Source organism: Nanorana parkeri, unplaced genomic scaffold (assembly GCF_000935625.1).
Source record: "Nanorana parkeri isolate BGI_ZX_2015 unplaced genomic scaffold, ASM93562v1 scaffold1201, whole genome shotgun sequence".
NCBI lineage: Eukaryota > Metazoa > Chordata > Amphibia > Anura > Dicroglossidae > Nanorana > Nanorana parkeri.
The window spans coordinates 443,292-470,268 of record NW_017307469.1 but is presented as its reverse complement, the minus strand read 5'-3'; the positions used below and the strand labels follow the sequence as shown (position 1 = coordinate 470,268).

The 26,977-nt window shown below is 40.1% G+C and overlaps 1 protein-coding gene across 1 annotated transcript in view; it reads right to left on the bottom strand.

The window, feature by feature from the left end:
- The window catches only part of SCRG1 (stimulator of chondrogenesis 1), a 29,875-nt gene extending 7,927 nt beyond the window's left edge, over positions 1 to 21,948 (bottom strand). Inside the window, exons 1-2 of the mRNA XM_018568522.1 lie at positions 21,842 to 21,948; positions 1,382 to 1,648 (exon numbers count right to left, since the gene is read on the bottom strand). Of these exons, the coding sequence (XP_018424024.1) occupies positions 1,382 to 1,620 (239 nt within the window). The 5' untranslated portion in view covers positions 1,621 to 1,648; positions 21,842 to 21,948. The remainder of the gene's footprint in view (positions 1 to 1,381; positions 1,649 to 21,841) is intronic.
- Positions 21,949 to 26,977: the final 5,029 nt, after the last annotated feature.

Genomic DNA, 26,977 nt, shown 5'->3' with positions numbered 1-26,977 from the left:
ATGCCCCTGCCCCCATCCCAGCATATATGCCTTGCTGACACAGGTGAGGGCAGTAAATACCAGCAGGGGGTCGGGCTTGCCCCAGGACATGACAGTCCAGCAGATCTCCTTTGATCAGTGTCCAGCCCCAAGAACCCTTTGATGGTCTTCATTTGCATATCAAACAGCAACGGGCAGCTCACGATATTAAGGAACCTTTCCATCAAAGATGTATCATAGATGTCAATTATTTTAGCTTCCAACAATTAGTCATGGCATATCTTTCTCACCTTTATGCTAACCAGAGGTACATTTTGTCCCTTGCTGAAATCTCCCTATTAATATTATAGCACATGTCTGATGATACCATTTCTCTATACGGGGTGTGACATATATGGGCTGCATTGGAAGGAATAGGGCTATGGTCCCCGTAGAAAATTACCCATAAGCTTTAAAAGCTGATAGATGATTAAGCCTGCTGGTTTTGGTTGGGCTTGAACAATAAATGAAAAGCTTGTCTATAACAGACATTTAAGTTTTGTTTAAATGCAGGCCTATTAATTCACTTTCTTTCTATGTCTACCAAAGGACTCCCAAAATGTAATATAACCCACCAACAGCAGCCATTTTGGGGATTCTGCATCATGCTGTTGGTTTGCTCATTGATTGTACATAGAATGCAGTGACTCCATCATGACAGGAGACTAAATGTCCTGCAGTGCTGGAGTTATCAAGTACAACAAGATACACCATGCTAACCTTAAAAAAACAGGCTCTGTCTTTTCCACGTTCTGGTCTCCTTGCTTCTCTTATGGCTCTGCCAAGTAAAGTGTAACCCCTACCATTTCCTCTCACAGAGATTACAGTATTACCCTTTCATCTACCATTCTCTCCAGAGCACCATCTATGTGCAGGCATCATCAAGGGTCAGCATATACTTCCTTGTATGAGATGTTGGCACAATCATGTAAATCTTGGTGATGGTGGAGTTTTTGGCTGAGCTCACAAATGTCTGACAGAGATCACCCCCTGCTGCAGCTTCTCCCTTAGACTTGCAAACAAAGTTACAGCATTGCAGTCTAATTAGGATAGAGAAATTGCTTCCTCCTGCCTGCAGACTAATGACATCATCTTAGCCCAGGCACCGTTACCTGGCTGGCACTTAACATTGCTTGTTAATGATAAAATGTGCAGATATTACAGCTTTTCAGAAAACTGTTGCAGTATGCAGTGACATATATGAGTTCTATTTATGTGGACATGGGAATTTACTAAGAGTCCTCATTAAGGTACACAGGGAACTTTAGAATAAAAAAGTGTTCATGCAAACATTGAGAGGTGAAGGCAGAAAGTACGTTTATGAAAAATAAAAACAATACACACAAGGTACAACATGTCTTACCTTGGGCAGCAGAGCAGCTCATTAAAATTGCAGTAGCACGCCATCTCACACCCTGTGCCTTCCCAAAAATGGTCTTGGAGTTTTTCTTTCATTGGCCAAAGATCCTGCACTCCCTCTGGGATGTTATGACAGTTCCGATCTTTTAGAATCTTCTTGTAACATGAGAGACGGCCAGTCGGAGTAGCAGTGATTCCCCAAACAGCAATCAATAATAGTACAACAACTCTAGCCAACTTCATTTTTCACCAGAGAAAAAATACAATTACCCTGAAAAATAAGGGCACACCATTTAGAATGAGTCTTATGTGTGTGTATAGTTCTCTGTTTAACAAAATATATGAACTGTGAAAACCAGGCAAGAATTTAAGCATTTGAGAATCCTGTCTGTTAATAATATTGATTTTTACCTTATGTAATGTTTTGAATGATTTGTAATACATTTCTAGCATTTTATAACCTTCTGACTCTTCTTTAAAACCCCACTACAACCTCAGTTGTGAATTTGTGTTCAATAAATTTCACCTCAGTAATTCTGCTGACTAGAGGTAAGTAAATATTGTAAAATCTACTCTGCTGTTGCTTTTGCAAAAAAAGAGTAGACTCCATTATTCATTATATCAAGTGAAAATTGACTTTACTTTGTAAAAAAAAGTGGTACCACTTACCAGTTCATTATGAAGCAAAGTGGCACATGGCCTTTCTAACAGCACACCCGCTGTGTAAAATCTCTGCCCTACTACTTCTACACTTACTTTTTAGGAGGACCTCTAATAACAAGGTTCCTTATTAGATGCCTCATTTACCATTTACCTCACAGAGGCAAGGCTTTTTACCATGAAAGACGAAAACCTGCGCTTATGGGCAAAGAAAACCAGAAAAGCAAGAAAAAACGGAATTGCTAGGAGCTGCTTCTACTTAAGCAATGGGCCTCACGAATAGAATCAACAGTATAGCGCTAATAGCCTCACGGTGTTGCTTACAGCAATGTGAATTACAAATCTAAATGATGTCATGTGGAAAAAATAAATATAAAGTACGAAACACTTTTGCAAGAGTGAGCTTATTTACAACCGATCTGTACCACCCATATCTAAAATCAAATGTGATAATACATCCTAGTGGAAAACACGAACAGTGAACCACTGAGTGCAATATAATCAAGGTGAATGATATATAATGTATCCTCAGATAAATCAGTGAAACAAATGTTGCAATATGAAACTTAAACTGTGAACAACTCAGTGTAATATAATCAAAGAAAGTGATATACCATTTAACTTTACATGGGTATGTAAGGCTTTTTACCATATAGGTGTCTACAGGGTTAAAAACCCACTTGTTGAATGAAGGTGGGAAGGTTGCACTCTTTTGAAAGCTTCCTGTTTAGTTGTGCTCACTGGACCAAATTCATTTTAGCATTTGGGTTCACAGTGCAGAGAATCACCTCATCCCAGAGCCTCCTGGCTTTGAACAAACCGCCTGGATTTACACGTGTTATGACTCAATGAAATTGATTTACTCATCACTTTTTTGGCTACCAAAGCATTTTATATCATAAGTGACTGCTAAAAGTCTAATGTTTTCAATCAGACTGATTGCAATGGATATACTGTAGAGTGGGATACGTTTTCAAATAAGCACAAAATTGTGTACAACTTCTAAGCAGGAAATACAGCCTATGGCCTGACTGAGCATGTATGGATGGCTCCATATACTGTATACATATAATGATAAACTACATATAAAACAACATTCTTTACATTAGCCCACATTATTTACATTAATGCATCATTTTCACATGTATATCTAAAAACAACACAGTTCCCCTCCAAAACTTTATTAGGGCACTTTTTTTACTTCCTGGACCCAAAGGAGCCGCTGGAATAACCCGAGTGTCATCAGTAGTCTGTCTAGGGGTATGATCTTAAGTCGTCCATTAGCATTAACCTCCCTCTTCTAGTGCCCACAAAGCCGATGTCCACTCCAGTAATGCAATGCTGAATAACTTTTATTAAACATCTACACACCGGGGAGAGAGGGTATAGGGATCCTAGACTTCCAGGGTGTAACAGACATAGACTCCAGTCTCACCAGACCTTTTAAGCATCTCAGTGTAGATCCTCTTTTGATACAGTGGATAGTAATTAAAGTAGCAGATGAGCAAGGATGAGCATAAATCCTCAGCAGGAGAGACACCAGTGATGCCCCTGAAGTCCTTTGAGCTTGAGGTCCTCTTGCCTTGGCAGCAACAGAGGCCTCCTCCATAATGGAGGCCCCCGGGAAACATCTCCCACACACCAGCCTTTGCCCACCCTCAGGCCTAGCCTGTGGGGTGGCTGGACAGCACCCAGGCCTAATCCATGGCTGGTCCCGACTAGTCTGAGGACAAGGCAAATCCCTCCAGTCTACACTATCCCAGCATGCACCACTGTTTGAAAGAAACCCAGTGATTGGCTGCTGTACTGTACATACATTCACAGTGCCTCTCATTGGCTGTCCCACAATACAGCAGAGTCATACTCCACCCAGGGTGTACAGTCAATGCCAGACACTTGGAATTAACCAGATAACTGCCACTATAATCCAGCCAAGCTGATTGCAGCCCTGGCAATCACTAAATTATCTATTAGCCACCTCACAAAAGGTGATGGGGGCTATACCACTATATAGAAGTTACTTTTAAAAAGTCAGACCACTTTACAAAGAAGAACTTAACTATGGTTGAGAATTGGCTAATGGAAATGTGTGAGAACAAAAAGGCACATAAGAGCAAGCATGTGATAGCCATGGGTCATGTGAAAAAGTGCACCAATCAGAATATACTGATTACACCAATAGAAGTAAAGTTTATGAAGTATGTAAAGCAGTTGAAAAGCAGACAAGTTGCAGACACTTTACAACATGCAACATATTTCCATTCCCACAATCCTAGCATCAGCTTGTGCAGGATAATACGCACACACATCGTGGCAGTTTTTTTCTGTCGTAGGTTTAGTATGAACATGATTTTCTTTAATCAGCCCGCATGGCTCCTTTTATCACTTAACTTTCTTAAAGCAGAAATGAGGCATAGTCACAAGATCAACCAAATACATCTCTAATCATACCGCACATATGTTTCAGTTTAACACTACTAGATTTTTCTCATTCATCTGGGAAAAGTGATGGTGGAGAAAAAGAGCCATGTTCAGCACTATATACCTCTGATGAAAGATCCTTTTCAGTTTCTGGTACTGGTTAGGGTGACAACAAATCTGAGGATGGAGTGGTGATGTGGGTGGGGGACCACATCAGAGAGATGAGGCCCACATCAGAGGGATGAGGAGGATGAAGACACAATGCAAAGTATGTAAACAGGAGGTTTTAGTTTCAACAACTTGCTTGTTCTGTATTTAAAAAAAAAAACTTTTACAATTCAGGGACAGGGCCCTCCTAACCATCCTGTTTTGAATTATATTGTAAATGTAATGTCTTCTTTATAGTGTAATACACTGCGCAAACTGTTGGCGCTATATAAATCCTTAATAGTAATAATAAAAAAACAAAATATATAACTCATGCTCAGTTTATGACGTTTACCGGGTTTATTTATTTATTTCTAGGTACAAATCGTTTGATATAATCTTTATTTATAAGAAATATTTAATTTAAATTATTTTAGGAATTTTCTGTGTGTTTCCTGTAATGAAGACAGTTGAAAACAAGGATTGTATAAGCCCAAACTTCACGAAGCACAGCATTGCTAGTGTTAAGGGAGTTCAACACCACCTCCTGGTCAAATTGGATATTGCAAAAAAAAAATAACATGAATGAGAAGTATTGATAGACACAAAGAAATCCATGTGCTAGTTAGGTGCAATATAAGAAGGGTGAACAAACTGTGGATATACTTTTACTCACACTTTTTTTCCCTTTTATCATATACATAATACTTCAATTGGGCCCTAATATTGCACCTTATAAGCACATGATGGCACTGTATTGAGGGGGTAATTATTGATAAAGTCACTATCAGTATAAGCACTAGGAACCAGGAGGTACATATTAGGGACCAAGTACATGACATAATCACTTATTTATTTATCAGCATATTTATATGATTATTTAATATTGTATTATGCACTTTATATGATTCCTTGTTGCTGCAACATACTTGCACATATTTGGATCTGATTTATCTTGGAGGGAATACTATATTCCCTTACTGGGATTAGCTGGTGTCCACATATGTATATTTTATTACTCTATAACATATATGAGAAATTGCTGCCGATTTCTGTTTTTGTTTTTTTAATTAAATTGAAGCCAAAACTTTTTTTTTTTTAAAGTTTTGGATGGAGTAAGTGAAGATTTTCTTTTACTCTCACTTTTACTCTTAGGTCAAATAGAGAGGGTGAATCTCCCAAAAGGGGGACAGACAGCAATAAAAACCTAAAAGCTATTCTAACCCCTCTACACTCTATCCAAATGTAAAAAATGGATTCAGTTGCACTTTAAGTGATTTTATTGAAGGTGAATAAAGAGGTTACAATTTGAATTCATGTTGTAGCTTTAATTGTATTATCAAGTGCTGATATAGTTGATAGCCTATAGTATAGATGGTACCTGAGCTTAAAATTATTTATGCTGTGGCCTAGTGAATTTGAAGTTAGCAACGTATTACTTCTGACTCGAACAGTTTTCCTCAGTCTTGTGACTTTATGAACATAGCATGCGGTCAGAGCATGCTAATAGTTAATGTATTCATAGACTGCTAATAGTTCCTGCAGATATTTACTGGTTTAAGTGCTATAGATGTATGCTAACCCTCAGACTCAAACCTGTATGTGGCACCAACATACTCCAAATGGTTGAAGAAAGTGATAGCTTCAATACCTGTCACACATCTGTAATTCCCAATTGTTCTTAATTGTTCCCAAATACCCCTAACAATACTTCCATATGGACACTGCAAGTAAGCAAGTGTGGGGGCGCCTATTGTTTAGGAATAAATCAGATTTAATCATATTGGTAAAATCTGCCCTAAGGCTGTCCACAGCTATAAGAATGGCTGGTGTTTTCCTTTCCATCTGAATGATATGCTGATAGATAATGCTTCTTCGTATCTATCATCTTCTTTTGTTGCAATAGAATGTAATTGTTGCAGTAAAGTCTCACAACTTGTTCTGGTGACAACTGCAAAATTTTGGATTTCCCATCACTTTCTATCTTGAAGACAATGACCACCTGGACAAGTAAAGGGTGTACATTCCTGACAGTGGTTCTATCTGCCTCCTACTCTATCCAAAATAAAATAAAAGATTTGGCTATAAATATACTATTTACCTGTTGGGGAGATTTATGGCCTTTATTGTCCTGGAGACCAATGAACAGTGGGGATGCCTGTTCTGGTGACAACTGCTGGGGCATTGGTCTGGTGGGACAAGTGGGGATATACCGTACCACTCACTATGGAGAGATTTGTATTTCAATATCAATTGAAAAAAAAGCCCAACCATTCTTAACTCTATTCAAAACTAAGGCTTTTAAACATTTTTAGTGCACAAGTGTGGAACAAATGGGAAGGCATCAAGCGTGTGCTACTTCTAAAAGGTTGGATGAATTCATAGCGATGTACATCATTATTTTAATAGGCAGTTGCTAAGAGATCACATGATCCATCACTTCACATTACTGGATTTTCAGCATCCTCTCACCATTGCCAGGTATAGTCAGAATGCACACATAAGTCATAGAACCTCAGTTTTTTTTATTATTGTAATAATGCATGTTTATTCAATTCTGAATATTCATGATAGAGACACTGCAAACATCTGACAAAGAGTTTTTCACGGATTGTCTTTGCATTTCTTTTTTCCATCACACTTTGATTTTATACTCTCTCCAGATTTTATACTCTCTCTAGGAAAACAAAAAAAAATCTCCCCTTGTAATGGGGTGCACTGCAAATGCTTATTTATACCTAGGGGGATTCTGTAAATCAGTTTTACTTTCCTGTCAGTTGGCACTATCCCCTCTCCCCTATACTCCAGCGTGTGGATTGTCCCTCACATACAATGCACATACATGATGATGTCAGCGGGCATCTGAGGCCCCTTAGACAAAAAAACATGCAGTGAACTCTTGCAGTGCGGGGATAGCCCCACTGCACAGGGAGGGTTTTTAGTTTCCCCGGAGATAAGCTTTAATAAATGTAGTACTATTGCTGTAAGTACAATTAGGGGAATATTTATAAAGCAGTGAATGTGACATCAAATGCTGGTAAATCAATGACTGTCCTAGAAAACACATGCATCAGGATGATTCCACTGCGGAGAACATTTGGTGAAAGTCAGATTAACTGCTTTATAAATGTGCGTTTTAGTGTTTCATGTAAATGGGCCTAACTAGAGATACACTGCTGGATAAAAAATAGTCATTATTTCTAGGAGGAACAATAAACTGAGTCATTGACATGGCATTGTCTTCGCATATGTGTTCTTTCAGGAAGGAGTGTGAGGAATTAAATGCTGGTTACAGCAAGATTAAAGTGAAATGAAACATGATTGCAGTCTTAGAAAAAATAAACAATAGACCACTGAATTTAGTTAAAAAAAAAAGTTAGTCATATGGCATCTGAACTGTTAGTGCTGGCAAGAAGCCTAGATAGGAGGCAGCACGCTTCACGTTTCTCAGCAGGGTATAGAAAGAACTCAGTTACCAGGTGCCACTTTTAGTGACGGTATTGTTTTTCGAATGCCAATGGCCAAGATTCCATCACTCAGATACATTCAGCAAGCAAAACTAGAACTATTAATGTGAGTTTCAATGTTAGACTACAATCCGGATGCTTCAACCTGTCTTTGTGAAGCTACTCTCAAATGTTCAGGTCAAAACCCAAGCAGAGTGTAATTCTGAACATGGACAAGAGCCCGCGGGAAGCTTCTTGAGGGACACGTATAATGGGGTCATACTTTGTTTTACCATTAAACTTGATCTGTGACCAAAGGCTCAGAATATAAATCAAATACATGTGTGTTTACCTTGCCAAAACATTTGTGATTCTGTTGAACCACGTTTTCTGATTTATGCAGCGTTGCATAACCAGGAGGACAACGCTATGCTCTCTATTACTAAGGGCTGAAGTTGGGCTTTAAGTTCGCTACCAATGAATTAAAGCCCAATTCTAGCTAATAGGTTTAAGCAGTTGTAGCAGCAGTCTTTTGTATCTTTTTGAAAAGAGTTTAAAATCATATGAATAAAAACTGACTCCGTCAGTACAAAGGCCAGAAACACAGATTACCGTATGGCTGCTGGAGTATGCTGTAAAAGAAGCCGAGCTATAGGTTAAGTTCAGCACATTGCACTGTTTACCTTTATTCTCCTTTTTGTTGCAACTTTATTGAGATGTCAGAAAGCGACATTTCATTTATATATATTGACCACAGGGAAGTGCGTCACGACATGCTGTGGTGAAAAAAAGTACTGCATGTCCTTTTTTTTTGGGAGCACACCACCGCAATGCAAATTGCCTTGTCTATGCTTTACGATGGCACTGAACAAGGTTGCCCAGCACAGACTAACACATCTTGTGTGAACAGGACCTAATAGTTTGTCCCAACCCCTGTAACTGTCACTTTCACTTGCTCTGCATTTAAATGTGTGTATATGTATAGTATGTAACTGTGTAAAGGCATGTGAAATAAAACAGGAGTTGATATACTGAATTCTATCATTACAATTAACAAGAATACACAATTTTTAGCTATAGTGGGCATTTAATGGCTATAGTAATGACCTATGTAGCCACCTTGCCCTAAGCAGGGTGACTCCATAAATGTATTTCTTCTGGACTGTATCCAGTCTAGCTAATTTGATTTATCCTAAGCACTGTTATTGTTTGCATCTGCCTGCTGCTGGATGACACTTTGCCACAGTGCAGAGCATCCTATGGTGGCATGTTATGAATATGTTTGTCTTCCTTCGCAATCACTAGGAGCTTCATGGCCAGTGGTGCATGCTGGAGGACAACATAAATATTTAAGGCTGACTTTGTGAGTTTCTCTTCCCCCCTGGGCTTCCTGCCTGGGGTAGGGTAGGGTGTAAAGTGACGTAGTGTCTGACCAGGCCTGCAGGTGGTCAGGTATGGACCCAGTCGGGGTCTGAATCTGTTCCTAGGATGGAGATCCAGGGAGGAACTTTGTCTGCTTGAGGTGCCAGAGAAGCCAGGATGGGCTTGGACCTCACAGGAAGTCTGGTGTTTCACTTAGGGAATTCTGTGCTATGTCTACTAACAAGCTAAAGTTCTAGAATACAGTGTCACCACAATTAGTTTAAAGGCCCTCTGCACTGTGAAGATGGGAAGTGGTCGGTGAGTCTGGAGTTCTGTACTGACCTAGGTGCATGTAGCCCTTTATTCTCTTTCCCATATGAGTTGCTGAAGGAATAAAGTCTTTGAAAACCCTAGAGTGACTGGCTCCCAGCTTTACTCTTATATCCCCCAACAGGACTCCCTGAGGTGAAATGTCAGCCCACCCTGCCTCCAAAGTCCCACGCATGCTCCTAGGGGTCAGGAGGGTGCTTTACCTATGATAAGCAGCTCTGGCAGCATCTGTCTGTACCACTCTTCTGCCCTATCTACCTCTCTGCTTGACATAAACTGACTAGGGTGGTTAAACCAAATTTGCAGATTTATGGAGTGCTCTGCAGAGCGTCAGATTATGCCTCGTCCAATTGCTCACTAATATCTTTAGGTAGTTTAAAGCTAAACTCTAGGTATAACATTTGATGTATATTTACATTGGTCCAGCTTGGCCCAATGTAAATATACATATTTTATACCTAGTATGGCCAGAGGGGTGCTAATACAGTGCTTGCAGTGATCTTCTGGGTCCTGGTACTGCTGCTGTACTAAGCAACTCCCCCTCTGCTGTGAAAACACAGGGGCTCGCTCATTTGCTACAGCGGCCATTCAGCGAATGCCTAGTTTTTTTAATCAATTAATATTAGGTCAGTAACTTTGGTGCAGCTACTACAGTGTTTTGCAGGATCCCTGTGGTCCTACCAGGAATAAAATATGTATACTTTCATTGGGCCAAGCTAGACCAATGTAAATACATACGTATTTATACCTGGAGTTCAGCTTTAAATGAAGCAACTTAGATTTGTTTCATATTTCTCTGTCTCCACATATCTACACAAATCATACCTACCACACTCTTCAATAAATAAAGTTTATATCACTCAACCCTTACTCCTATGGCCTCTTGAACAGATCACTCTCTATTACCATATTCATGGTATTAAATATTCATTAAAACTGGAGAAATAAAATAACTGCTCACGGTATCTGCACCTGTATCTACAGTGCTTCCACATTGGTGTCCACATCAATCAGTGTAATAGCATTCAGTTCTACTTTCCTGTACAATGGCAGGGAAAACTGATAGACAAAAGGTAATGAGAAACGGAATGTGTTACAAAAGAAAACTTGAACTGAATATAATTATTGTTGGTGAGACACCTGGCAAGTGAATGATCTCTACTTCTCCATGGTACCGGTTAAAGCTCTTGAATGGGCCTCTCAGTTATAATAATTAGGATTTTCAATGTATAATGTTTTTCCTCTAACGGGACCCTGAGCTGCAGTTTGTTGCATAGCAAAGATAACGTTCAACATTTAATTAGCATCAATATAGGAAAGGCTGAATATTAGTGTACATCAGAGGGAGATGAAGGGAATAAAGTACATCCCTATCATAATAAAGATAAACATTTATTGTCCAGAGGCATACAGGAAAATCTATCACAGAATAAATGGGAAGATACGCTGTTTTTTGTAAGATTGAGTATATGTGCTATTTCTACATGAGTAGGTAGAAGCTGAGAACCCTGCCACTGAACTGCCTCCTGTCTCCGCATCCAGCGATGGAAATTATACAGCATCAGACCTACATTTTTGTGCTCTTTACCTAAGTGTGTGCAAGAGAAAGCCACAGCTGTCTTGGTGAGAGGCTGAGCTTGGTGCCATAGAGGTGTAGCATTGGCTGTGTTGTCATTGGCACTGCATTTTGAGGTTAAAGCAAACCTGTGTTATGGCTATGCAGGGCAATGCAACAGGTTCAATTTAATGACCACCTCTAATCCCCAAGAGCACATACTCACCTCTCCTAACCTCCCTTGATCAGCTGTTCAAAAGTATGGCGGAACATGAAACTTAGGGTGCCCATACACTGTGCAAATCTCGTCCACTTCTTGAGAAACCGGCTGAAATTTGCATGGTGTGTGCCGCTGTCAGCACCCTTTTGGCTGGCTACTCTCAATCAGCTGATTGAAGGAGCTACCTGGAAAATCTTCGTACGACCTGAGCCGGCAGCCAATGAGCTGCTGGCTCTAGTTGGGTATTCTGACAGTGGCCGGCAGCCGATGTCAGAATACAATGTAAACAGCAGGAATCCTTGATCAACACACTCCTAGTGTTGATCGAGGAATCAGCTCTATTATTTTCGTTCAGCCCGCGGGTTGAATTAAAATATATATATATAGTAGAGTAATATGTATAGTTATTAGGGGTCTAAACAGACCCCTGATATTTCCCTTTTAAAATAGGGAAGCCCCTGCACCCCCTGTTATCAATGAACAGGAATCCTCTATGAGTGTTCCTGTTCATTCATAACATGAGGAGATTGTGTGTTTACTATAACCCCAATTATGAATGAACAGGAGGGGATGTAGATCACTCCCATTCATTCATAATTGAGGATATAATAAACGTACCATGTCCTTAATTATCTATAAACACTCAGTGATCACTGATCGCTGAGTGTTTGCACTTGCTCTCCTTCCTGAAACGCTGTCACAGGAGGCTGAGCAAGCGGGGCAGGGAGGAGAGCTCAGCCTCCTGTGACAGCGCGGGCTGTCTCCGCCCACACACCGCTCTGCCGGACTGTGACAGGAGGCTGAGCAATGTGGGAGGAGAGATGTCGCCGCTCACAGCGCTCTCCTCCCGCAGCGCTCGGCCAGCTGTCACACTTTCTCTCCAGCAGGGATGCGCTGCTGAATCAGCACAAAAATTATACTTTCGGCATTCAGCCATTTTGGGCCGATAAGTTTCGGCGGCCGATATATCAGTGCATCTCTAGTGTATAGCCACACTTACTCTCCTTTCTCTCTTTTGACAGCAGCTGTGCTTGATGATTTGCACAGTCCTTTCTTTAGGGTACAGGGAGAATGTCCTTAGTCCTGAGTAAGTCCCGATTTAAAGTGTATTTCCACTTTTGCAGTCAAATTTGAGAAAACCCCTCTATATGTTTGTTGTGTGTTCCTATTCACACAGCATACTGAAAAAAAAAAAATTAAGAAATATTTCCTACCTTTTACATGTTTTGTTGGCTGATTCCAGGTTTTTCTGGGAACCTTCACAGTGATCTCTCCTTGCAGAAAGACTAGGATTGAAATGTGAGGATTTTGTTTCTCTCATTGACATACAACGGAGAAGCCCCTCACCCCTCTTAACATTGCAAAGAAGAAGCAAGTAGAAATGTGAACCCTTAAGAAGCCACAAAACCTGAACACAAGTAAAAGCAATTTAAACTGCGAGAAGAATTGTAAACATTTTTTAGCTTGTGCTATGTGAATAGGAACATGTAACATTTTAAAATAGGTGCTATCCCAATTTGGCTGCGAAAGTGGAAATAAACATTAAAGTACAACTAAAGGCTCGTGTGTGACAATCTGATCAAGTACCAAATCCAGTTACTATGTGAGGATAACATAAATAGAAAGTGTAATTTACCTTCCCTGATTGAGCAAAATCCTTTTCCGTCTTGCCTACTACCCCTCCCAGGGTTTCACTAAGAGAAGCAGTACTGTCAATCCAGAAATGGGCAGGGCTAGGTGTGGCCAGGTGCTGATTGACCAGCTTTTGGCTTGTAAACCACTCTCCCTGCAACATCTTCTCATCCTACTACAGTTCAAGCAGGCACAGCATACATAAGAGTGGCAACTATACTCTAAAATCTGGAACAGTGCAGCATCATTGCCACACAATCACAGGAAGCTGCAATAGGTGGATTTCAGTAGCAGGATCAATGGTTATTTCCTGGGCTTTGCTGGGGACTAAGAGAAAACTATAAGGGCAGATGCACTTATTAAATGCTGCAGACGATATTTTTTTAATGGGAGGCTATACATCTGCATTGTAATATCATACAGATAGAATTACACACTGGGCAGAAGCTTACAATGGTTGTGAATGGTCACTTTGCACTGCCCAGGAGGTTTGGCCACTATGAATAGTAATGAACTTGGGGGAGTTTCCCCACAGAAGCACGTGCACGAGAAGCAAAGCATTGTGGGATAAGTAGTTTCCACGCCTACATTGTAGTTCTAACTGAGCACAACATCCTGTACTCTAGTCACAGCACAAGGTGGCCATTTTCAAACGAGAGTTGTGAGAAAACAACTGAAAAAAGTAAGTATTTGTGCTTCTATCCAGGATCAGCATATGCCGGCATAATCTACACTCTTTGTGCATTGCTGGCATATGTTTTTTTATAATGCTCCCCGCAAAGGTGGAAATGTCCTTTAAACAGAGCCTTTCCATTCTTGCTTTCAAGTGCTGAACAGAGTAGCAGGGCAGGAAATTGAGTATATGCTGCTCAAGAGGGGTGGCATTTAAGCAAACCTGATGCCTTTCTCTGCATTGAAAATTTGATTTGTAGTGTTATAGGCATAAGATGGCAGTCAAAAGATCTGATTATAAAACAATCGGTCTTTGCTTGAATCACATGATTGTGGTTATGCTTAGACACCCCTGATGATGTCCCAATTCCTGAGATCAATGGGCAATGGCCTGTACAGGCCATTTTGATGTATTCTTCCCCCTGATAGAACCCTATTTAGCATCCCACTGAGGCCCAGAAGAATGTGAGGAACCTCAGAGGCAGGATGGGCTGACATTTCACCTTAGGGATGAGTCCTTAGCCAGCTGTGGGATGCAAATGTAAAGTTGGGCACCAGTCACTTTAAAAGCTCACATGTACACAGATACACAAATAAGATACATTTTTTGTTAATAGTTAAGGTACATGAATGCATTTTTAAGATTAACTCCTGACTTTAGTGCCACTTTAACTAATAATATTAATGTATGTCATCACACCCTCTCAAACTTGGCAAACATTCCCTGTTCGAGCATTTTTGAGGGAGAAAGCACTCATCCAAGTTTGATCTTTTCTGACCGATAGCAATTGTTTTCTTCAGAGATATACTGGTACCAGAATGCTCCCCTTCCCTCCTTCATGGAACATGCATGCAAATGCACCCATTGCAAAGATTCATGTCTGTAAAATGATCTTGCCTATAAAAGATCATATATCCACATTAAGTTCTAAGGCATTTTTATTTGGTCACTGTAGATCAGCACAGACAACACCAATGGTGACGGCATGATTGTGTCATACAATAAGTTTATTATTACATTTTACTACTTTATTGTAGCTGACAAGTAGTACAGTTATCTATCTAGAGACCTTGTCCCTGTACATGCTGGGCTTTGGAAAAAATTCTACATTCATCTTCTGAATATACAGAGGCATACTTTAAGATCCTACTGAGCATGATCCCTTAAATTTCAAATCTTCTTAAAACCTCCAAAAATAACAATAACCTGTACTGTTGCAAGCTTTCATACTGCAACACAGGACTCTTTTTTCATCATGAGCTCAGGGAGAACCACTGGCTCGATAGAGGATAGGCTACTTGGCGCCACAAGCTTTTTTTTGGATGCGATTTAACCACATAGTGATCAGAGCAGAATAAAACAGAATCATTTGCCAATATAAGCAGACTAGAAAAGGGAAAGCAGTTGTAAATCTTAATAATGACATGGAGCACAGGGAAAGATTGGCTGCCTGACTAAGACATATATAATGGGATTTGGAATTCCCCTACACAATAAATTCATGTTAATCAATTCAGTTTTAGAAGCATCTGAATTTATGATTTTTCTGATGTGTGACCTAGTTTCATTAAGGAAATGTATAGTCTTCTTAAAATGTATGTAAACCCTAAAACTGACCTCTTATTTTGGTCTATTTAGGTCTGTTAAATATGACATTGAAAGCATTTTCTTATATCTGTTTCATAAGTGCAAAAACAAAAAAAGATGGGGGGGGTTGCTTGATGTTACTGGTTGCAGGACACAGAGCCTCTAGCTCAGCTCCTGGCAACCAGTGACATCACTGGTTACCAGGAGCTGAGCTGGACGCCGGCCAAAGCACACCTCCAAGATGACAACTGCTTGGCTAAAGAAGCTTAGTGTAAAGGTGGTGGACTGGCCAAGCATGTCTCCAAACCTAAACCCTATTGAGCATCTGTGGGGCATCCTCAAACGGAAGGTGGAGGAGCGCAAGGTTTCTAACATCCACCAGCTCCGGGGTGTCATCATGGAGGAGTGGAAGAGGACTCCAGTGGCAACCTGTGAAGCTCTGGTGAACTCCATGCCCAAGAGGGTTAAGGCAGTGCTGGAAAATAATGGTGGCCACACAAAATATTGACACTTTGGGTCCAATTTGGACATTTTCAGTTTTGTTGTCACTTTTGTTGCCAGCGGTTTAGACATTAATGGCTGTGTGTTGAGTTATTTTGAGGGGACAGCAAATGTACACCGATATGCAAGCTGTACACTCACTACTTTACATTGTAGCAAAGTGTCATTTCTTCTGTGTCGTCACATGAAATGATATAATAAAATGTTTACAAAAATGTATATATATATATATACATACACACACACATACACACACACATACACACACACAGGATGTTCATTACCGTCAAAGAACAGAATAAAATAATACAAGTTGAAGTTAAAGTGAACCTATACTTATAGTGTATATTCTCTTTTGCAGCCAAATTTGAGAAACCCCCACTTTATGTTTGTTATGTGTTCCCATTCATATAACATAATTAAAACAATATAAATTTCTTTCTCTTCTAGATCTTTGGAGTAGGGTTATACATAGGATGCTACTGGCAGTTTCTAGAGGTTAGAATAGATACTAGTGTGCAGATAAGAGGACAGACTGAGGGACAGTTCTTTTTAACGTGCATTAACATTCAATGCCTTAAAAACGCCCAGGTATGAACTAGGCCTAAGCCTCAGACATACAGCCCTACTCATCTACTTACTCATCTACATAATGAAATCTAAATCAAATTATCGTGACCAGATGCCACATAATGAAATTTGCCAGCAGAGTAGAGACAGGGTTATTTATTTTGAAACAAAATTCCCCCAGCCCCCTCAGACAACAAAAACTAAGCAGGATGTTTTAGTTTTGGAGTTTGCAGAAAGAGCGTCTAAACAACGTAAGCTGCGATTAAACATTTTCTTAAGGTTATGCTTTGTAAATGGGAACATGTAACAAATATAATATGTGTTATTTAAATTTGGCTGCAAATGTGGAATTACACTTTAATCCTATCCAGGGCAAAGTAACAGGTTTGCTACTAATCAGGCAGAGCTTTTTCACATGCACTGGTGGGCACATTGCAAACATCTCATCATGCGCCAATACACGTTTCATCTTTTCATTCCCCCAATACCAGACTGGCCATATGTTCTGTTTTAAACGGGAGAGTACCGTTATTTCTTCATTTTCCCCCGTCCCGTCATTCACAAACGTAAATTACTCAAAAACTAGATAGGTTTAAAAAATAACATCCCAGAGTTGAGCTCCAAAGTGGACCTGTAAGTTTTTTTACAGGTCTGCATGACCAAATTCTTGACAAGTGACAATATGGCAACAGTATATTTTTTTTCCAAAAAGCTCTATCTTTTATTGTTAAAAATCAATTCTTGAGCTCTAGGCAGGTAAGTGTACAATGGCTAAACTGAGGTAATCTGGGAGAATGAGTTTTCTTCCGTTTGCTGCAGGGAGAAGTAAGAATTTTTCCTTTACAGATTGTAAAATGTTAGCAAGTAGCAAAACAAGAGGAAGCTGATCTTTGCGAAACAAGATATGTACATACAGACTTGGACGAAGCCTGAACAAAGATGACACTGCCCTTGTGGGGGAGAAAAGAAGAAGAAGAAGGTATACTCATGGGGAGCACTGTGGTTTCATAACTATCTGCATGTTTTACACTTACATATTGCTTGATATGCACACAATTAGCATAAAAATATTATCTGACCCTAGATCCGCTTTAAATTACTGGGAACTACTTTCTACACGCATTCCATTGTGGCTTATAGGGGTCATATATTTTGTGATGTGAAATTCTTGAAGTGTCAGAGTTTTTTGATAAAATTGGATGGGGGACCAGTGTGCACCAAAAGTGTGTGATATAACATATGTATGATTCATATATTCTTGTGCTTTGTGAACCTTTCAGTGGCCTCAACTCACTGCAGGCTTCATTGGAATCCTTCCCCTGGTCCTGATTTCCAGATATATGGCAGGTTTTCCAGCTATGATGTGATGACCCACCTCCTCCTTCTACCATGGCCGGAACAGCACTCACTCCATCTCTGCTGATTTCTTCATAGGAATGCATTCACCTTGCAATAGCTCATGCAATCTCAGTGGAGAAAACATTAAACCAAAAAAATTATGACTGTACGTCACACTTCTCAGTACAGATGTGATCCTGAGAAGTATTAATCTAAACATTATACTGTATTACAAATAGGGTTTGTTCTCAGTGCAGCAATGTGATATATGGGCAGTGTGTTGCTGTGACAAGGCTGGTGAATTACGTATAAGTATAATAATGTCAGTATTACAATTTCATTCCAAGAATCACCTCATAAATATGATGTTTTTCCTATTTTAAATATTTGCATAAAACACATTACATGTTCCTCTCAAATAGACATAACATCTTACGTGGGATAAGAAAACATTGTATTATTTTTATGTCACTTAAAATTAATGCTGTGTATGTCTGCATTTATATTGGTGCTCGTTTAACAGCTCAGCATGTAGTCAGTCTTGTACTCATTGTACACACATACCTGTAGCAAACCTTTCTACTAATAAAATAGACTTTATGTCCTAAAGTTAATGACCTGCCAGCCCCCACCTTTGCCTATCTATTATTTATTGTGCATAATGGATGGGCCCAATGACTAATAACTAGGTCAACCCTCAAACTTTAATTTGGGCAGGTCACCCCTCAACTTTAGCAAGGTAATACCTTAAAGCCCAAAGTTAGTGTGCTCCTGGGATGCATGAAAATACATTGAGATGTGCGTTTACATTATTATGGCTGGTTTACACTTTTTGCATATCAGAAGATACATTGACAGGTACATACAGGTATCTAAAGGTGCTGGCTTTGCATTACAATGCTTTACACTTTTTGCAAGATAAAGGTTTGCTTTAACCACTTGCTGACCGGGGTGTTAAACCCTCTTTTTTTCAGTATTCAGCGCTGAAGTACTTTGACTGACAGTTATTCCGTCATGCAACGCTGTACTGAAATTAATTTTATATCATTTTTTGGGGACAGATAGAGCTTTCTTTTGGCGGTATTTAATCACCCCTGAGGTTTTTATTTTTTACTATATAACGAAAAAAGTTCTGCAAATTTCGAAAAAAAACTGTTTTCCTTTGTTATGTTATAAAACATTTATCAGTACCCAATTTTTTGATAAAATATAAAAGATGAGGTCACGTCTGGTAAATAGACACCAAACATGTCAAGCTCTAAAATTGTGTGCACCCGCAAAATTGCATTAAAAATACCATCCCTAAAATTGGCCATAGGCGACGCTCATCAGTTTAATATTATCAGTGATTGATGGGCCTAAAATTATTGCTCACACTCATTTGTGGCAATATGTAACATCCCTGGCGTAATCGTTGTTTTTGCACGTAGACACATCTGACGCATAATTACATTTATAAGTGCATGCATGTGGGGGCGGGTGACTTAAAGCTTTTTTCAGTGTTTTCTGGGTTTTTTTTTAATATGAGAGTTTAATTATTTTGTTTTTACACTTAACTTGATTACTAAAAAAATCCCCCTATGCTATAGCCAATATACATTGACAGGTCCTCTTTATGGAGACATCACTATTGTCACCTTGGGAACCCCTAAGAAGCTGCTGAAGCAGAGAACTGACAGCTAAAGGTGGAAGTGTTGTAATACACATCGCCTCCAGCTTTAGGGGAATGCTGATCTCTCCTCCTTTTCAGTAAAAAAGTAGCCTCTGTGCTAGTGATCTCGGTCCTGGGCCCGCAGGGGGGACAGGGGTGCCCGGGATAACCGGCAGCAGCAGAGGTGGGGGGCCCGCACTGTGCATGGTTATACAAGTGATCGGCCGACTATAGAGCCGGCCGATCGCTTGTATGTAACAGTCGGTAATGGCTGATGACATACACTGGCTTACAAGCTTCTGTTGTCCATGCGTGTTTTGACAATGGGCGGATGGCAAGGGGTTAAAGAATTCCAGTTAAATGCAACACAATGTAGCAGGTTTCTGTTGCACTTAAATGTTACATCCAAAACATCATGGGGTCTATTTAACAATTTGCAGAGCCATTCACCCTGTGAATCTCTGTTAATGTTTGTTCTGTGCGAGGGTAAATAGCTATGTTAATTGTTTATAAATAGACTCTTATGAGTCTCATGAGCCAGTGACTTAAAGGAGAACTATGGGGTTAAGGCTTTTCCCCATAGTTCTCCTTAGGGTAACGGGAGGACACAAACTAGTGTTCTCCCGTCACCCTAAGCTCAGTATACCGCGAGCTACTGAGACGCCGCAGTATACCGCGAGCTACTGCGGTATGTGTAATCTGTTGATCTGCGCTTGTGGATGGTTTGCTAATAATGTAAGAAGTTGAAGTGAAAGACTAAAGCTGCCACAATACAGGCTGGAATCCCTAAGAAATTGGATAAAGGTTTTGCGGCGCTAAATCCCCTTCAGTGTTTAAACTAAATAAATTAAAACACTATCAAGTGCTGTTATAAATGTAAATTCCTCTCTGTGACACATATGTGCTTATTCCCAAACTGTGGATACACACAACAGTTATTATGAAATATAAAGAGTGAAAAAATGAGGTACCATTAAAATTAAGGTACCATTTATGAACCAATGATAACAGTGAAATAAATATTGTCCATAAACATTACACTCAGTGTATACCGCAACTATATGCAAAACAATTGTGGTGATGCGATCCCCTGTCTGAATATACAGACCTCTAAATATTTAAACCGTGAGGTGTCAGAAACCACAAACTAAAAATAATTTAAAAGTGCAAACTATAAATTAATAACATAGATTTTTGAAGGGTATGGTGATCGTCCTCCAATTCTTTAATTAACATGCTGGTTGGTGCTAACAAAATGCTGTGAAATTATGCTTGAATGTATGAGCCCATACGTAAATTCACAGTTCTGGATTGGTCTCCAGTAAATCTCCGTCTGCTGTAATTCCGTCTTCCCTACATACATATGAGAGGACAGCCAACTAATCTAGCTGTTTTATTACTAAGTGGCCCCATGTTTATGGGTGAACCCCATGTCTGCCAGTTGGCCACTGCCTGAGCAAATGTAGTTTCACCTTTTAAGTTGCATTAGTGAAATAAATGAACTTTTGCACGATATTCTAATTATTCGAGTTTCACCTATACTTATCCAACAGATACAACAAAACGCTTTAACAGACCAAAACATAGCAAATAAAGACGTTTATTATTAGGTTTTAAATACCATTTCATGGGACTATGAATGCTTCCCTAATAAATATATTCAAATCCAAACTAGAATACTGCCCTAATATATGAAAAAAATACAAACTCTTTAAAATCATGTATAATTTTAAATATTTTGTTTTCATATGAACACTGTATCCCATCCCTACTACCATGACAAAGTTGTGATCTTTAGGCACATTAAACCTTCAAGCTTACTTTTTTTTCTTCTGTGACCCTTGTCTGAAATGCGCACTAGAGCTGCATTGGCCACTCAATAGTGTTACCAGGGTCTGCCATACGGTAGGAGGCTGCAGTTGGGATCTTTAGACCTGCACACATATACTAGAGCCAGTTTAGACAAACGCCAATTAACCAACCAGCATGTCTTTGCAGTGTAAGAGGAAACCCACACAGGCACTGGGAGAACATGCAAACTTCGTGCAGATAGTATCCTGCCCAAGATTCAAACCAGGGGCCCCCAGTGCTGCAAGACAGAAGTGCTAACTACTACGTCACTGTGCTGTACCGTAAATGGATTTAACTAATTATCACAGATGGACAGAAATAGTGTTATTGTTACTTTAATATATGAACTGTGCTCCATCTCATGTACAGTATATTTGTTTCTATTATTATAAATTACTTTAGTCATACCAGTAACATACAATGCCTACATTTTAATATGCAACATTGTGCCATATATAGGGCTTTAAAAGCCCATGCCATAACTTAAATCATTGTTATAATTTAAGAATGGAGAAATTACCTGATTCTTCTGTAAAACTCCTGTGTGTCCTTTAGACCTCTGGGTAGATGAGTGCTGTGCAGAATGAGGTACAGTACTAGAGAAGGGGCCAAAGAGTAATACTAGGATGGGGGAGTGGGCTGACTTCATTTACAGCAAGAGGTAGAAATAAATGTAGCTTTGTTTCCTTAGCACTGACAAGTTCTCCTTTGCTGCCAGCATTGGCCAGAAGTAACTGTGAATAACAGACTGCTTTAACCATGTCAAATCCTTAGGACATCTATGATTAGTTCACTTCCAGAACTGAACACAGCTCTCCTTTATACAGTCTGAAATGAATAAATGGATGTTTCAGAAATTCTACACATGAAAAGTTAGCTACAGTGTCATCCTTGTAATTTGTAAGCGTCAGTATGCACATAAACAACTAAAACAGAATAACAATTGTGTTTTAACGTGTTAAAATAATAAAGTCTACATGTCAGCAAACCTGGGAACATGTGTAGCTCCATGAGTCTGAGGTCCTACAGGGGGAACCTATCATACATTTTGGTGCCTGTAATTGGGGTAGTAATATATAGTAATATAATCCATAAAGCAAACAGTCTTACTTGGCCTCACACAGATAATAATATAACACTAATATACGTAGGCACAATACTAACAATAACAGTATCCTTAAAGAAAAAACAGAAGGGGGCACCACCGCAATTTCAGGGGTCCACAAAATCCCCCTTCATCAGGGCTAAAAAGCAGATAGCCCTGATGAAGGGGGATTTTGTTGACTCCCGAAATGCGTTGGCTGTTTTACCATATTGATCCTTTTAAATAAACCAATGTTCTGAACTCTATCAAATTGCGGTGGCGCACCCTTCTGTTTTTCGTCAGCCTTATCAAGAACATCCAAAACATCCTGGAAAGCAGATCCACTTACATAGTGTGGGTACATCTTTCCTCCTGCACATCCCAATAACAGTACCCTGATGGCCTTGGCAATAAATAAGACACATACTGGGAACCATGAAAGAAATGTGGACAACACACACAATTGTGAATAAGCGGACAAAATATTTGCATAACACACTGGAAATTGTCCCAATACATGAGTAACAAACAGACAATAGTGACAATATATGGGCAGCAAATGTGCAGTTGTTACACCACACAGGCATCAAATTGGCATTGGTAGAAATACACACGCAACAAACATGGAATTATGACAATTTATAGCCAAAAAATATGCAGTCAGCACGTGGGCACCCAATGAGCAATCACTACAATATGTGGTCAACAAACGCCAATCATAACAATGCTTCTGACATTGGATATGCATGTTTTTTACCCCAAGAAGGCACCATAAACCCATAAATGGTCCCAGCAGTGTTGGATTAGTGGTAGGATTGGAACTGGGTCATTTATGTCCAACCTTAGTTCTGTCAGGTCTGGCCATACTGAGTAATGTTGTAAAGCTTTGCTTTGTTTCACAATATATGATATTTTCAGAGAAGGAAACTTTTTATACTGTGGCACTTTGCAAGCAATACTTGTACTTCACACTATGCAAACATAAAAGGGATAGATAAGACATAATTGGTTGGGATCAAACTTGTGTAGTCATAATAAAGAATGGGACTAGGCAACAGTTGTGAAACAATAATCTCTCCACTGTACCTCCATGACTGACCCACTGTGTAGTTAATGATTAAAAAGGTCACAAATCTATGTTAATTGTACAACATATGGGAGCAGATGCATAAGTCTCATGCATAAGAGACTGCATAATGAGACTCATCACACTGAATCTGAAGGCTTCTCAACAGGTTGCGGGTTTTGTGCACGATTGCTGCACGGTCACGGGTCACGGAGGTGTGAACCTAGTCTAAGGTTTGACTCCTGAGTTTAGTGTACAGCAGCCGAAGGCGGCCGAGCGTCTCAGCTGAGCCGAAGGCATATGCTTCAGCTTGACTGAGCCAAAGTGACACCCGAAGCGGGGCGAACGGCCTAACCCTAAGGTCGGCCTTTCGCCCCGCAAATGAAAGCTGGGGAGAGGCAGGCGTGATCTCAGATGTTGGATCGGCTGAATCGAAGTCCTCCTGCACTTCGGCTCAGCCGAACATGAAGAGCATGTTCGGCTGACCGAAGGCAGCCGATGTATGGCTGATTTCAGCCGATGCACGGCTGAAATCAGCCGTACAAGCCAGAAGTGAATAGCCGAACATAGTTCGCTCACTTCACTTCGGTTGGGCTATTCACTCGGCTGCCTTCGGCAACTTTGTGAATAACCCCTGTGGCAGTGTGTGGCAATGCCACTATGTAGAGTGGAAAAAGGGTCACCCAGGACTCTCAGCCAGAGGGGCTGAGCGGCTCCAAGAAAGTACTGTTACTAGGAAAGAGCTGGTTTTACAACTCATTCCGGGTTTTCTGGATTATAGTTGGGATCCTGCAGCCGGGAGATTTCTAAGCGAACTGAGAGGGAAGACATTTCCATTCCTGGGCCCGGGCTTTAGTGGTGACCAGCACCAAATAATGGTGCACCTGTGCACAGCGCTTATGAGGAGGATGCTGGGTTACGGTTAAAGGCTCTACCTGGGTGACAGAGGAGGTCTCTGCAGGAGTCAGGAGGGCTCCACCCTGGGACCAGTCTGTGGCTGGCGGACTGAGGAGTGTGTCACCTGTGTGGTGAAGAGTGTTTGGTAAACACGCAACCTAAAGTCGGGGGACTTTGAAAGTGCTATTTTGCTGAAGAAAGAAAACTGTACTTTGTGTTTGAAACATCTGTGAGGGTAAACTTGTGTGGACTTTTGAGTTGGATTCAATAAAAGTGGGCAAGGAAGCCCTTAAAAGAAGTCATAAGCGAGTGGATGCGTCCTTAATGCGCTACCATTGGAAGCTAAATCTCACACCCCTATAATGTTGTAAACCTAAACCTGACCAAAAGAAGCAACCCCTATAGCTCTTACTTACTTGCTTAGCTGAATCCAGGTGGGGATTTTTTTTTGCAAGGCAGTGTATTTCCTTAGTTAATTTAGATTACTGACAAACAATATGAGTTTTCAGCCATCCAATTTATTGTGTTTAATATTTCCCCTGTTATAGTTTTGTACTATAACATTTATGTTTTTACTTGCAGTTAATAAATATACATCTGGATAACTATTGTTTTATTTCTGATTTTTCTTATTTTAAATTCCTGGACTGTAACAATGACAGTTGTAAACTGACTGGTTGTAAAAGGCAATAAGAAATGATACTTTTAGAGCACATGTGTGCGTATGTTTATCAATAGTAAAAGTGTACTCAATATAAATGGCTGGCATTAATTAGGAATGCTTAGAAATGTTGAATGTGTCAGACTTTGATTTTAGCATGCCATCAATTTATTTCACCACTGCGGTGCCATAAAATAAAAACACTTCTTGAATTTAAATTACACTTTTTCCTCTCTTACTTTCTTGGCAGGGATGCTGAACAGTTTCCAGACTTTTTTTGTAATACATATATTTCAATGGGATAGCGAGCCAGAGAATTAAAGACTTTCTCAGGATCGTTCCAATTGTATGAACTAAGGTTGGGTTTTATGTATGGCCCAGCATTACATTAAAGCCCAACCCAAACTTTGTTTTTAGGTTTGTTTAGTGTGTCGAAAATTTAGAACCTCTGGTTATATAGCTGTTTGTGTACTTGATCCAGACATTCCTTTTTACCTTTTGCCTATTTGATGGTTGTAAAACACAACAGGAAGTAAGGGAAAATTGCCTCAATGGAGACAAGGACAGCAGTAAAAATAAATTTTCTAGTATAATGAGGAAGGGTTAGAAACTCTGTCAGGATTTTAATGTTATACTATAGTCTGTGCAGTACTGATAACACTGCTTAAAGAAGAAGTTTGACCTTGTATTATTTTTCACAGTCCAGTCACCTAACTCCCATTGTTCACTGTCTCTGTACTTCCCAGACACAAGCGGGGTCTCAGGAATGCAGAGTGAGAGGGCACACTCTCACAGGATGAAACTTCAGCACAGGCACTACAACTGGAAGAGAAGCATTGTTTTGTAGCAATTGTATTAATGTGTGTACCTCTAAGATTGTCCACAGCAGAGGTATCTACCTAAAATAGTGCCTATAGCAAGCACTGAAATTACACCGTTTCCCCAAATCTGACACCTAATTTTAGGTCACTTTGCCAACAAGTCAGCAGGACTGTTGGTTGCTAAGATGCTTGCGTCCACACAACCAATAATGCAAACACCTGCAAACACTCTGCAATCTTCCTCCAATCTGCCACAAGGCTGTCTAACACAGTGGAGTAATTCAATCAAGCATTTGCAACACTTCTCCAGCGTTATGCCTGTAACCAGGCAGGATCTTCTCTGTTGTTTGAGAAGAGGAAGGAAGATTCTAGATAAGGAAAATTCTAGCTGTGAAGTCTCCAGAAAAGAAGCCTCTGGAAATTTTATTAATTATGACGGGGGCAGGGAGGGGTGGCCTCAAGCCAATATATATAATGACACCTGTATTCTGGAGGGAAGAATGCTGCAACAGGGGTGGACTTCAAGTAGCTTAAGCAGGGCTGGCGTAAGGTTGCAGCCTGAGGGTGCAGGGGGGGCAGGCGGAAAAATGCACATTCACCTGTGTAGGCAAAAATGTGAATATGTGTCATGCATGGTTTGGTGAATTATTCACAGCTTTACTTTGCCTGTGTTGCAACTGTGAACAGGGGGAGAAAAAAAACAGCTGCAAGAATTGAATTCAGCAGCACCTATCTATCCCTGCAAACACTCTGTTTTTATTCCCTAACCACTTCATATATTTTCCAAGGCATGCTGATGAAAGGCTGCTAACACATAAGAAGACCTTGATGATTGGCCCTTCTAAGACACCTGACCACAGTTCAGAGACTAGGAAGTGCATTATTGGTAATTGGTTGATATAACATGAACAGCCATGTTAGTTTGCCATTTCCATAAAGCAAGATTGACTTAGGTTCAGGTCAAACTTATGGTTTTCCTTCTTGTTGTGTCTTAAAATGGAACTATCCACACACCCAGGGGCGTAACTAGAAATCACAGGGCCCCATAGCAAAATTTTGTATGGGGCCCCGTGATTTCTAGTTATACCCCTTGCAGAGCCCACTCAAGATCCCACCTGAGGGTGACC